This window comes from Geotrypetes seraphini, chromosome 7 (assembly GCF_902459505.1).
Source record: "Geotrypetes seraphini chromosome 7, aGeoSer1.1, whole genome shotgun sequence".
Classification (NCBI taxonomy): Eukaryota; Metazoa; Chordata; class Amphibia; order Gymnophiona; family Dermophiidae; genus Geotrypetes; species Geotrypetes seraphini.
This window is the reverse complement of record NC_047090.1, coordinates 98,382,889-98,397,311: the sequence shown is the minus strand read 5'-3', so window position 1 is coordinate 98,397,311 and position 14,423 is coordinate 98,382,889. Positions and strand designations below refer to the sequence as shown.

The window sequence follows — 14,423 nt, the reverse complement described above, 5'->3', positions numbered from 1 at the left end:
GGAGTAGCCTGGTGGGCAGTGCAGAGGACTGTAGAGAAGGAGTCCCAGGCAAATATGCAACTCCTGTAGTAAACTTCTGATAGAAAGTGTAAGCCCACCATAACCCACCAAAAACCTACCATATAAGTGACACCTGCTGGCATAAGGGCTATTGGGGTAGTAGACAGGTGGGTACAGTAGTTTGGGGGGAGTTTTGAAGGCTTACCATATAATATATGGAGGTTATGGTGAGATGTGTACCTGGCACTCTTAATGTGAAGTTCACAGCAGTACCCCCTAGGATGTCCCACTGCTATGCTAGCATGTCTGTGTGGCCAGTTCATTAAACATTCATGCCCCTCATACATTCAAACAGATTGTTTTGGACATTTTTAATCTGAATGTTTTTTTTCGATAAAGGCAAAAAAATTAGATGTCTAGCTAGAGAAAATGTTTAGCTGGGACCATTTTTGAAAAAAGAGGTAGACATAGGTTCGAAAATGGACATTTACTCTTCCTGATTTTTGGATGTTTTTCTCAACATGTCCAAATTTGGACTTAGACATCCTATCAAAAATGCCCCTCATTGTCTCCCAGTAAAATACTTTCAGTCCATCCTTATTTCAGGTACACCTGCAATAGATACAAAAGAACCCTAGTAGCATAAAGAGAAAGACCAGTAACTGAATAGAACTTTTGACAGTGGTTGAACCAAGTGATCATCTTTTTCAAAATTTTTAAATATTTCTACGTAAAGGCTGCTAGATACAGGTAATAACTCCCATCCCCCATCTCTTCCTCCTATAGTGACACATTCATTAAACAGTCCCCTTTTTCACTTCCTGCTTAGCAATCTATGGTTCCAGTTATAGATCATCACAAATTTCGCTAATTAGTTTTGAAACCAAGTTTGAGGAAAAAAGTAGTTTTTAAATGCAATTTGTTTAATGCCTTTTGTTTAACTGGAATCAAAACATGATACGGCAAAGTTTAGTTAGAGAAACACAGTTACTTACTTGTAACAGGTGTTCTCTAAGGACAGCAGGATAGGAACCCTCACAAATGGGTAACATTATCCAACAAAGCCTGAATTGTATTTAGCAAGTTTTCAATGAATTTCAATTGCTTTATTGGTCTTAAATTAGACTTGGGATAATTTGTGATGAATCCTAGTAGCTCCAACACGTAAATGGTTAATAGCATTGTCCTTTCCTCAGAAGCGTGCTTTACCTGCCAGTCACCCAAGTAGTGAAAAACATGTATTCCTAGTTTGTATAGATATGCTATTGCAACTACTAAGCATTTGGTAAATACTTGAAGAGCTGACATGAGGTCAAATAGCAGAACGCAATACTAGTAGTGGTGCTTGCTTACAACAAATTGCAGAATTTCCTCTGGCCTGGATGTATCTGTATTTGAATATATTCATCCTTTAAGTCCAGAGAATATAGCTAGTCCTCCTTTTGATGAAGAGGATTTAGGGAGCCTAAGAAAACCATCCTGAACTTTTGCTTGGTCAGATGTTGTTCAGGGTCCTTTAGTCTAGAATCAGCCAGAAACTTCCCTTCTTTTCTGTGATCAATGAATACTAACATAGTAAATGATGGCAGATAAAGATCTTTGTGGTACATATAGTCTGCCCACATTCATTCTCAAGGCAATAAACCAGTAATTATTCATTTTACTTGCTAAGTTTCAGTATAAGATGTCTTTCTCCCCATCCCGAGATAGATGAGACCTGTACTCAGGCGATTTGAAAGTGGTATAAAATACATATAATTGCTCTTGATCCTTCTTGTCATATATGGATGAAGACTGTAGAAGTTTGTCCAGCATCAGCTACACTGCCCCATACTGTCCCACTGCTGGAGTTGCTGTCAAAGCAACTCCGTAAAAGTCCATCTGGCATCATCTTCATTTCCCTGCTGCTGCGCTTCCATTTCAGCACCATTCCTGTGCATCATAAATGAAGTTTTAGTTTTTGATCTGTAAAGTCTTGTGTCGACTTGATACTATCCTCTTTCTATTCAGAGTTCCTTTGGGTCTATCCTATGCATTTTTGAACTCTATCACCGTTTTTGCCTCTACCACCTCTATAGGGAGGGCGTTCCAGGTATCCACACCACCCTTGTATTTTGTGGCGTTACTCCTAAGTCTACCACCCCACAACCTCATATTATATCTTCTAGTTTTACCGCTTCTCTATCTCTGAAATAGATTTGTTAATACCCTTCAAGTATTTAAATGTCTGTATCATATCTCCTCTTTCCCTTCTTTCCTCCAGGGTATAAATATTCTGGTATTCAAGTTTTTTCTCATACGTCTCTCGCTGCAATTCTGATATCAATTTCTTCACCTTCCTCTTGACCATTTCAAGTCTTCTTAAATCCTTAGCACAGCATCCAGAACTGAACACAATATTCCAAGTGAGGCTTTAATCCTTGCTCTCTTTTACCTCATGCAGACTAATCCAACCTTTTTCTAACAGTGGCCACATTTTATATTTTGTAACATTGGGAGGGCCAAAACACACACCATTGTATTTTGCCATATGCTTAATCAAATAGTGGCAAAATACAACTGTGTGTCATCTCCTCCCAGCCAATCTTTCTCTTTGTCTCATCTATCCGCAGCTTTCTAGCTTTCTCTCATGTACCCCCCTCTCCCCCCAGGCTCTACCCAGTCTCTTTTTCTTCACCTGGCTTCAGCTGCAGAACATACAATGAGCTTTCTGCTTCCCCAGTGTGACTCGGCTCTTTGCAAGTCTGAGCTGCATGGTGCCAGAAGTTCAGGTTGGTCTCATAATTTCAAGTCTCACGAAACTTGAAAATGCAACACCAATCCAAAGTTATTGCAATGTTCAGATCAAACTTATAGAGATCTGAGTCATGGTGAGGAAGCAAGAGTCTTGCTATAGGCGTTAGCTTTATGGGTTCTGTGGGTGCTAAAGCACCCCCAATATTCATTCTAGCACTGCCCAGACATCACAGTAGAATCTTCTCAATGTAGAGTTGCAGGGGAAAGCAGGTCATGTCTCTGTAGTTACTACTCCTGCCTCCTCTAGCAGCCCAATGTTCAGACATTCCTTAGCCAGCCAATAAGCTACATAGAAAGCAGGACCAGTAGCTTAGGAAACACCTTTGGTGAGGCATGCCTTAGCTAGCCAATAGGCTACAGGGAAAAGCAGGATGGAAGGTTGGTGTCGCCTGTGCTACTGGACCTGCCTTCCTTTGCAGCCTATTGGCAGGCTAAGGAATATCTGACCAATGGTCTAATAGAAGGGAATAGAGAAGAGCTGCAGTGTAGGTCAGACAGGCTTCCTGCCTTAGGTCTATCATAGAGAAGAAGTGCTGAGAGAGGCTCTGGGAAATGAATGAGGAAGCAAAGAGTAGCACAGACAATGAGAGCTAGAAGGGCTGGGTTGTGAGGAGAAGAGAGGCTGAAGGAAGACATGTGGACTATGAAAGGGAACAGAGCTGAAATGAATGCAAGCTGAAGGGCATGGGCTACTATAATACAAAATTAAATGGGTGAGGGATGGGCCGAAGAAAGAAAAACAGATAAGGACAGGGAGAGGAACTGTTCAGGGTTCAAAGAGCAGGGGGTTGAGAAAAGGGTTCTGAGAAGAAAGAGGATCAGGTTGGAGGGATGGAAGTGGTAGAAGAGGTGAAACTGGAAGAAAATAATCAAGAACAAGTAAAGAAAATATAATTTTAAGATTTTTGGAGGCATGGTTCGAATCTATCAGTTGATTCCCCACAACTCAGCAGCCCAATAATCACTGGGTAGGAATGTATTAAATTGCTAATTGAGCTGGGTCAATTTTGGGTATCTGCTCTTTTCTTCCAACCTTGCAGTAACAGGGATAGATTAGGTATTTCATTAGAAGGATGGGGAAAAGAAACAAGGAATAGAATGAAACCTAGGCACCCCTGGCTGCATTAGAGAGACCAAGTTCTTGGATGCTGTAGGCGATTGCTTCCTGGAACAACTTGTCAAGGAAAATACTAGAGGAAATGCAATTCTGGACTTAATTCTAAATGGCCTGCGAGGACTGGCACAAGATGTAGAAGTAGAAGGGACGCTGGGAAGCAGCGATCACAAAATGATCCACTTTGATCTGGATGCAGGGGAGAAACATTGGTCCAAAACGACAGCCACGGCACTGAACTTCCGAAAAGGGAATTATGAAGGGATGAGACTCATGGTAGGGAAGAAGATTAAGAAGAGGATAAGCACTGTAAAAATGCTAGAGCAAGCTTGGTCCCTTTTTAAGGACACAGTCACCGAGGCGCAAAATCTATATATACCGCGTATCAACAAGGGATCCAAGAGGAAAAAGAATAAAGAACTGGCGTGGCTCATTGTAGAGGTGAAGGACATGAAAACTTCATTTAAGGAATGGAAAAGGTAAAAAATGGACGGAAATTGGAACAAGCACAAACAACATCAACGCAGGTGCCATAAGTCGGTAAAAGGGGCCAAAAGAGACTATGAGAAAAGAATAGCTAAGGAGGCGAAGAACTTCAAGCCGTTCTTTCAATATATTAAGGGGAAACGACCCGCGAAGGAAGCGGTGGGACCGTTGGATGACCATGGAATAAAGGGAGCGCTAAAAAAGGACAAAGCAATTGCCAACAAACTGAACACATTTTTTGCGTCTGTATTTACTGAAGAAGATGTACACAGCATACCAGAACCCATCAGGCTATATGCTGGAAACGAAGACAGAAAGCTGACAGGATTGACGGTCAGTCTAGAGGAGGTGTATAAGCAGATTGATAGGCTTAAGAGTGATAAATTCCCGGGACCGGATGGCATTCATCCAAGGGTCATCAAGGAACTGAAAGGGACTATAGCTGAACTGCTTCAACTAATAGCCAATCTGTCGATCAAATCGGGAAAGATTCCAGAAGACTGGAAGGTGGCAAATGTTACGCCGATCTTCAAGAAAGGTTCGAGGGGAGATCCGGGAAACTACAGACCTGTGAGTCTGACCTCGGTACCAGGAAAGATGATAGAGTCACTGATAAAGGACAGCATCATTGATCACCTTGACGGACATGGGCTGATGAGGACCAGTAAGTATGGTTTTAGCAAAGGCAGATCATGTTTGACAAACTTGCTGCACTTCTTTGAGGGAGTAAATAGACAGATAGACAAGGGCGATCTGGTCGACATTGTATATCTGGATTTTCAGAAGGCGTTCGACAAGGTTCTGCATGAACGATTACTTCAGAAAATTGCGAGCCATGTAATCAAGGGTGAAATACTCAAGTGGATTAAAAACTGGCTGGAGCATAGGAAACAGAGAGTGGGGGTAAATGGACAATACTCGGACTGGAAGAGCGTCACCAGTGGGGTGCCGCAGAGCTCGGTGCTTGGACCCGTGCTCTTTAACATATTTATAAATGATCTGGACATAGGTATGACAAGCGAGGTGATTAAATTTGCGGACGATACAAAGTTATTCAGAGTAGTGAAGACGCAGGGGGATTGCGAAGATCTGCAACGTGACATAATCAGGCTCGAGGAATGGGTATCGACATGGCAGATGAGGTTCAACGTGGATAAGTGTAAAGTGATGCATGTCGGTAACAAAAATCTCATGCACGAATACAGGTTGTCTGGGGCGGTACTTGGAGAGACCTCCCAGGAAAGGGACTTGGGAGTTCTGATCGACAAGTCGTTGAAGCTGGCCATGCAATGTGTGGCAGCAGCAAAAAGGGCAAACAGAATGCTAGGAAAGATAAAGAAGGGGATCACTAACAGATCAGAGAAGGTTATCATGCCGCTGTACCGGGCCATGGTGCGCCCTCACCTGGAGTACTGCGTCTAGCACTGGTCGCCGTACATGAAGAAGGATATGGTACTACTCGAAAGGGTCCGGAGAAGAGCGACTAAAATGGTTAAGGGACTGGAGGAGTTGCCGTACAGCGAGAGATTAAAGAAACTGGCCCTTTCTCCCTCGAACAGAGGAGATTGAGAGGGGACATGATCGAAACATTCAAGGTACTGAAGGGGATAGATTTAGTAGATAAGGACAGGTTGTTCACCCTCTCCAAGGTAGGGAGAACGAGAGGGCACTTTCTAAAGTTGAAAGGGGATAGATTCCGTACAAACGTAAGGAAGTTCTTCTTCACCCAGAGAGTGGTAGAAAGCTGGAACGCTCTTCTGGAGGCTGTTATAGGGGAAAACATCCTCCAGGGATTCAAGACAAAGCTAGACAAGTTCCTGCTGAATAAGAACATGTGCTGTTAGGGCTAGTCTTGGTTAGGGTGCTGGCCTTTGACCTGTGGCCGCCGCATGAGCGGACTACTGGGCATGATGAACCACTGGTCTGACCCAGCAGCGGCAATTCTTATGTTCTATGGAAGCATGGAATTCCATGAACTGGAAATCTCCCTTTTAAAACTTATGTTATCTTGATAGCTCCGGTATTCAGAGGGGCTATGGTCAGATGTTTTTTTTTTAAAATTTTACTTTCTAATTTATTATTACTTTGTATTTTTACCTTTCTTTTTGTTTGAGTACTATAAAACGCTTTGATGATATATCGAACAGCAGTCTATAAATACTAATAAACATAAACATACTGAAGATAAATGGAGAGTAGCACTGCTCCAATTCCTCACAAAAATTAAAAACATTACTGGTATTCCCCATTATATCCCACAGGAGGTAGAAATGGGCACTGGGTTATGTGAACCTAGAAAAATAGCAAAGCAGCAGCAGTAGGAAGAGGTGGCAGGAGATCATTGACAAAGTTGGAGGGATGGAGGAAAGGGATACAGTATATTATCTCACAAACTGTGTTTCTTTTCCCCCTTTTACAAAGGTGCGCTAAGCTTTTTCGCACACACTAAAAACTAACGCGTGCATGTTATCCTATAGATGTGTTAGCGCATGCATTGATTTAGTGGGCGCTAAATCTGTGCTAAAATGCTTAGCGCACCTTTGTAAAAGAGGGCCTTTGTTTGGCTTCCTGGTGTTCCTCATGTTGAATTGCTAAATCCTTGTTCTCGGCTCTTAGTAAAACTCTGCAGCCATCCCCCAGATCTCAACTCGGCTCCCTGAGCTGGATTATAGTTCCTTGGCCACTGGAACAATATCATATAGGCAGCCCCAACATAGTGGCTTAGTATGAGTGCATACTTCGATGTCCTTGGATTCTACTACCACTACGACTACTTATCATTTCCACAGTGCTGCTTGATGTATGCAGCGCTGTACATTAGAACAGTGTTTTTCAACCTTTTTACACCTATGGACCGGCAGAAATAAAAGAATTATTCATAAGAACATAAGACTTGCCTCTGTCGGGTCAGACCGGAGGTCCATCATGCCCGGCAGTCCGCTCACGAGGTGGCCCCTCAGGTCCAGGACCTGATAGTGCTCCTACCCTAAAACTCACATACGCTTTTGTCCTGTAGAGTAACCTTCTATTTATACCCTGCAATCCCCTTCGCTTCCAGGAAGTCATCCAGTCCCTTTTTGAAACCCAGTATTGTACTCTGTCCTAGTACCTCCTTTGGAAGCGTGTTCCAGGTGTCCACCACCCTCTGTGGACTGGCATCGGTCTGTGGACAGGCGGTTGAAGAACACGGGGCTAAGTCGTGGGCCAGACCCCGCCAATCTCTACCCAATCTCCACCCCAGACCCCGCCCCCATAATAGTACTAATTGCACCTTGCACATCGTGTGCCTCATCTGGAAGCCTTCCCTCTGACGTTGCAATGTCAGAGAGAAGGCTTCCGGTTCAGGTGCAGGATGCCCATAGGAGCCACTGCCCGTGGCTTTGTGCACTGAATCAGTTAGGAAGAGGAAGCTGGCTCGAAGATAACACCATATCGATCGCACTGTGGACCGGCGGTTGAAGAACACTGTTTTGGGCCTGATGCACGTGCTGGCCCTGTGGACCGGCAGGAAATTTCTGTGGACCGGCACTGGTCCATGGACCGGTAGTTGAAAAACACTGCATTAGAACATTCAAGGCACGGTCCCTGCTCAGAACAGCTTACAATCTATTTGACAAACATGACAAGTAGGGGTCTGCTGGAATATGTTTCCCCACTCAACATGTAATCTCTGAGGTTTCAGACTGTGATTCTTGCTGGGCTTCCAGAGCTCAGACTAAGCATGTGGCAAAGAATCTCATGTAGACTCTATGGGGCTCATAATCGAAAGAGAAAAACATCAAAAAAACCGGCACTTGGATGAACATTTCTCAAAAACGTCCAAGCGCCGATAATAAAACCAGGTTTTGGACGTATTTAAAAACGACCCAGGCCTTCATTGTGCCGCTCAACGTCCAAAGCTAAACGGAGCGTTTCGGGAGGAGTGTCGAGGGTGGGAGTTGGGCGGTACGTGGGCCGGCTTAGACTTAGTCGTACAGCATGTATAACCAAAAGTTTAACAACAGAGTCTAGTTGGAACTTGGACGTTGTGACTTAGACCATGTAAAACATGGTCTAAGTCACAAAAATCCCACCTAAACTCACCAGATAAGCACTGCAAACACATAACACAGACACCCACACACCACCCCAGTGATCACCAACCCTCCACCCCCATAAAAATTTTATTCACAACTTTAAATTTCAGCCTCCAGACCATCATCACCTGGCCGCCTGGCATAGCAAAGCCTAGTCGTCCAGCCCAGAGACAGCTGAAGTCATCTTGGGGGTGGGTTAGGGACCCATAGAGAGGAGGACCCATGCCCATAAACCCCTGTAATCACTGCATTGATACTGAAACATATGCACTGCCCTATACACCCCCAAAACCCTTTTTTACTGGCATATAAGTGGCTCCTGCAGCCATATGGGCTATTGGGGTGGTAGATAAGTGGGTCTAGGGGATTCTGGAGGTGGTTTGGGGGGCTCACCGTCACCTATAAGGGAGCTGTAGTGAGGAGAAGCCATGGCACCCTTTTTGTGAAGTTCACAGCACTATTTAGGTGGCATGTCTGGGTGTGCAGTCCATCACTTTGCAGACCCCTCCTACGTCCAACAGGGCTTGTTCTAGGCATTTTGGACTTGGACGGAATGTTGGACGGAAATGTGGTATAAAGATAGACGATTTAGCGGCTTGGACGATCAGATCGGCAGGATGTATAATTAGACGATTTTCGAAAGTAAAATAAAGTTGGACGTATCTTTCGAAAATGCGTCTTAGGCTCTTTTTAACTTTGGGACGACTTGTGATATGGACGTAAACGGACTTAGATGTCCCTTTCGATTATGCCCCTCCACAAGTAGAGGGTGGTCATTTGCTTGGAATCTGTGAGTACCAGGGGAAGTGCTGCAGTTCAAAAGGGATGGGAAAGCAATCCTAGAAAACAGCAGAGCAGAGAAATGATCCATGCCTATGGTCAAGAGGGAGTCACAAATTGAAGATGAATTCAATCCACCAAGGAAAAGTGTAACCCATAGAGGAGAGTGAGAAGCAATGAAAGGATGAATGAGCTAAACCTTCATCAAACAGCATCTGGTTAGGAAAAAGTGCATTGGAGTTTGCTGGAGAGTGTAGGGAAATAGAAGTTTGGGTCAAAGGGAAATGAAAAGAACAGGCTAAGAAAAGATTTAGGGAGTGGAGGGGGAAGAGAGCTATTAAACTCCCTGCTCCCAAATATAAAACATCAAATTATGCCAGTGCAAAAGAAGAAAAAATTAAAAAGTGCAGAGGGCATAGGGAGGGAAGAAAAGAGGATAAGGAGAAGCAAGGAAGAAACAGAAATTAGAGGGAAGTGAAATTAGTGTGGTGAAGGAAAAAAGTGTGGTGTAAATGATGGGCTGAGGGACTGGATGGAGTAAAGTGCTGTAGATGCCCTGAATGGAGAGAGAGAGTATGTTGCTGAAAAGTTGTGAGGGGAAGGAAAGAGTGGCAGGACCCCAACTTTTGATTTGTCCACATTACCTGCCCTGTTCTTGACTTTTAGATATAGACTGGTCATTTTCTACCAGATGTATTTTGGTTTTCTTTGCTGGGTGAGGGAAAATTTGTTGAGAGTTTTGAGTTCAGTACCCCCAAACATTTTCAAAAGTTGGCTCCTATGAATCTTGCTATAAGTATCATAAGACTTACCAAGCTTCCAAGGGCCAGAAAAAAAGCACACGGAGAGCCAGATTCTGGCGCTATGGCCATAGGTTGGACAAGCCTGCTGTAGATGGTACCTGATCCAGACTATTTTGAGAAACCACAAATCTGAGGTTGCAAAAGGGCCATCTGTTTGCAAAAAAAATTCTGCTTTCTTGTCCCTGGCTTTGACTTTAAAGGGGCCTGGGACTTTTTGATCCTTGGCTGTCTTATATGAGAATGAGATCCCTGTCTTGACCGGGAAAAGCAGACAAGTGGACCTCTGTTACCCACTGCTCTGAAACCATCTAGAAGAGAACACTGGATTGGAAATTGGCCTGAAGGGAGTAGAAGCTTGTCCTGCACATCAAATTTAAGTCTAAGACCCTCAGCCAGATGAGTCTGTGGATGTCAACATCAGCCATGTATTTTCTGCACTCAGTTTCTTTGGCTGCTAGTCAAAGTGGAATTCTCCCTAGGAAAAATTGTGGCAAATTCTACTACACTATGCACTGTGTTCCACAAAAAGTACTGATAGAATGCTATGCAGAATGTAATCATAGCATTCTGAAACATTTTCTCTCAGGGGGCACTGAGGAGTGAGTCTGAGAGCTCTTGACTCTTTTGAGAGAGCATCTGACCACCATGGAATGGTGAGGCAACTTCTGCTTCTGAAATCCAAGAGGCTTCTGGACTCTAAATAAAGTCAACCTATTTGTTAATAGAAGAGATAGGGGTGGGCATCCTACATTTTCATCTGAACCTCCTTCATAATTCTGTGAACAGGAACTATCACAGCCTCTTTGGATGGGAAAGGAATGGAAGAGAATCAAATGTTTCTGCTCTGGACTCCTCATTCTAACTCAAATGGAAGAGTAAGAGTCACTTGGGGCATATCAGAATCAGTGTCTTGGGTCTGTGAAGGTTGCTGCATTCTCTTCGAAGTTATGGAAGTTGAGTAGTTCTTGGAAGACACAGATGATTATGGTGCTTCAATGCTGTGCTTTAATGAGTGATGTTAAGGTGACACAGCCTTCACTGGTTAATCAGCATTACATTCTCTCTGCCTTGATAAAGATTGATGTTACTGGTGACCAAGGCACTCAATATTGATGCATCCTTAGCATCTGATGAAATGTGGGGATCTGTGGTGACTTGATGTTTCTGATGCTGTCATCAGAAATTTTCCCATTAGTTAAAAGCTTTTCATTCTACTTTTTAATACTATGAAGCCCTCTTTGACATCTAGGAACACAGAATACCATGATAAGGACCATGGTTGGGACCCAGGTACTGCAGGCATCAACTGTGAGTATCTGTAAGGGATGTGATCCTGTTGGACCAAGATCTCTTTTTGAAGCTGATGGGGATCATTGTAAACATATTGCCTGGAAAAATAGCCACAGTCAAACCAAACAACTTGATGATAAAAAAAATTACCTAGATGGGAGCCCGATGTCTAAAATAGCCCACACCAAGTTAATGATTAAAAAAAGGGAGAAAACTGAAGATGGCCCACAAAACTTACCTAGAGACATCTAATAGGCAAAAAAACCTGCACGACAATGACAGGACATACAAAGTGGAAAAAAAAAATTCTGATACTTGAGAAAGAAATGCTGAGGTGAGCATGACGTGAAACACATCTGTTCCGCTATATGGAAAAAGGATTGGAGGGGACCCATGCAATAGCAGTAGGTAAGAATAGGCATGCATTTGTAGTGAAGCATTTTCAAAAGCCCTGGAAAGTGCTGATGAAAAACTTCCTGCGTGGGCTCTGTCAGATGATGTCACCCACACGTGAGGATTCAGCTCTCCTGCTTGTCCTTAGAGAAAGTTATAATGACTTAAAACATAAGCATCCTTTTTAGTATCTTGCATTGGTTTAGTGAAAATAATGCCCTATAGAGTACCAAGGATACCAATGTTGTTCCTTCCAATGTAGGCCCAAACAAAATATGTAAACCGCACAGTGAGGCAAGGCAGGTGCTTCAGAGTTTGAGCACTAACTGCTTTTCCAGCAGTAGACAATGGAACAAAAAGCATAGCTTTCATTAGAAATATTGAACCCATTCACTTGCTGCCAAAAGGACTAACATTATCTGTCTATAACCCCCACCTGTTGAGTATTCAAAACGGTGCCACCCAAACACATTATGAAATCTCCAAATTAAAATAAAAACAGAAGCATTTACTTTTCTGTTACAAAGTCTCCCATTTAAACAACAGATGCCATAATAACACAGTGGTGCCTAAGAAATAGGTCTCAGTAGCATAGCTTCTGCAGTCCACTCTGGTGTGCACTTTTGTAACCATGCTCAACATTTTAGCCAGCAACTCAAGCCGGTCTGAGACTGCAGCAACGTTCCTGACAATGTTGCGTTTCTTTTTCCTCCAAAAGCCTCTCTCCGATGCAGTCGCGATGCCAACAGAGTTCAAAATGCTGTGCAAATGTCTTCTTTTCCAAGTGAGGACATTCCGAGTTGAAGTCAAAGATGACGAAAGAATGAAGCGGGTGCCAGATCAGTGTTTTTTAAAATAATGATCAAGGAATTTTTTTTTTATTCAGTGTTCTTTCAATATCATTACAGAAAATGTTATGGTACAGAGTTGTTCAATTTTTCTTTTTCTTTGCTTTATTAATTGTCACATGAATGCTGGTACACTAGTATCTGTACAAGATCAGTCTTTGATTATTTTTTACTGTACATTTTTTTTTAAAATGTATTGGTTAAAAAGGCTGTCAGCACTTAAGGAAGCAATTTTTGTTGTTTATTCAACTAAAAGGTATCCAGTTGCTTGCCCAGAAGTACTGAGCTGGGTGGCTGCTGGGATTTGGGTCCCCTGAACTTGGCAGTGGGTGTAGCCTTGCCCGCTTAGTTCCTTTGCAGCCACTCTGCTTTTGGCACTGTGCACTTAAACACGAGATACAAGTTAAAGAACAAGCAAAGCTCTCTGTGAAGCAATTATGAAGCATACTAATATGGGAAATAGCCGTGTTTCTAAGCTAGTATAAAGTAAGCAGACAGCCTTGTTAAGAGCGTAAGTATTGGTAGTTTAAAGATGAGAAAAACACAAGTTCTGCAGGCACCTACTGCTGTCTACTAAAAGCTACTGCTCTCTGACCTAGCATTGAACACACAAAGCAATTGCAATGAAGAAAAAAGTTGCTTTGATATAATCAGAATAGATTCTTGTATAAGATTGTTTTTAAAAGGTATGTCTTCTTTAAATTCATTTTTGAAATTAGTTCAAGATGTTGACTATATTGATCAACTTTATCCAAATCATAAAAACTAGCTGTGCCGTTTGCATATTACAGGATACAGTCAATGATATGTGGACATGCATCGATGCTTCTTTCCTGCTGGTGACATCATAGCCTTCCAATCACCATGACGTCTACCACCTCGCCTTTATGAAGTTCCACATACTGCTCTGTCTTTGGAGGTAGCATCAACAGTCCATTGGCACTACGCATACTCATCAGACGACTGCTCACCTGATTCCCTGCGGAGATCACCAAAAGAGAATTCCATTAACATGCTTCCAAATTGAGGCTGCTATCTGAAAAGATACACAGGAAACTCATTCACCAAACATGGATGTTCAATTTTTTAGCTTTTAACCCTTTATTTGGCATTGTTGCTCAGAAGCAACATGTGTCTTCTATGGCTCTTATGGGAGATCTGCATCTGCAAATGCCTGTTACTTGGGGTCCTTTTACTAAGGCGTGCCAGTGCGTCTTAGCTCGTGCTAAATGCTAATGCGTCCATTATATCCTATGGACGTGTTGCCACTTGTTAGCATTTAGCGTACGCTAAGATGCACTAGCACGCCTTAGTAAAAGGACCCCTATGTAAAGCAGCTATTTTACCATCTGCCAATTAAAGGGTTAAGTTGATATTTTGCTTGGAAATCATGCTACAGAGATTGAAAAAGTAATTAAATCACATTATTTCAGACTTTAATTGCTTCTGGTTTTATTGGTAGTCAGAAATTTTATGGACACTCAGTTCAGATAATAGGGGATGCCACTGCTGATGTTCTTGCTAGTACGAACCAGTTGATTACAGTACAGTGGGCCTAATATAATCTTAAGGGATTATGTTCCGTTGATCTTTATAATGCACAACACAATTTCTGACACTAAGGAAAATATGGACCAGTTCCATAATGGGAAGAGTTTTCAAACAAAGTACATATGTATAAAGTCTGGGTACTTTTTACTCTATTTTCTGTGAAGAAATGTCTTAGAAAACTTCTCTGACTGTGGATCCATGTCAAAAGAGAGAGACCTCAGGATGATAATTTCTAATGATCTCATTGTAGCAAAACAGTGCAAGTGACCAAAGTCAGATAGAGAAT

The 14,423-nt window shown here is 42.7% G+C and overlaps 1 protein-coding gene and 1 long non-coding RNA gene across 14 annotated transcripts in view; one reads left to right on the top strand and one right to left on the bottom strand.

Annotated features, from left to right (window-relative positions):
- The window catches only part of LOC117363290, a 50,766-nt gene extending 37,257 nt beyond the window's left edge, over positions 1 to 13,509 (top strand). Inside the window, exon 3 of the long non-coding RNA XR_004540017.1 lies at positions 13,378 to 13,509. This is a non-coding gene — a long non-coding RNA (uncharacterized LOC117363290). The remainder of the gene's footprint in view (positions 1 to 13,377) is intronic.
- Positions 12,583 to 14,423, bottom strand: part of GPHN (gephyrin) — a 798,948-nt gene continuing 797,107 nt past the window's right edge. For all 13 annotated transcript variants that reach the window (XM_033950742.1, XM_033950736.1, XM_033950737.1 and 10 more), the window contains one exon: positions 12,583 to 13,565. In XM_033950742.1, the coding sequence (XP_033806633.1) occupies positions 13,432 to 13,565 (134 nt within the window). In that variant the 3' untranslated portion in view covers positions 12,583 to 13,431. The remainder of the gene's footprint in view (positions 13,566 to 14,423) is intronic.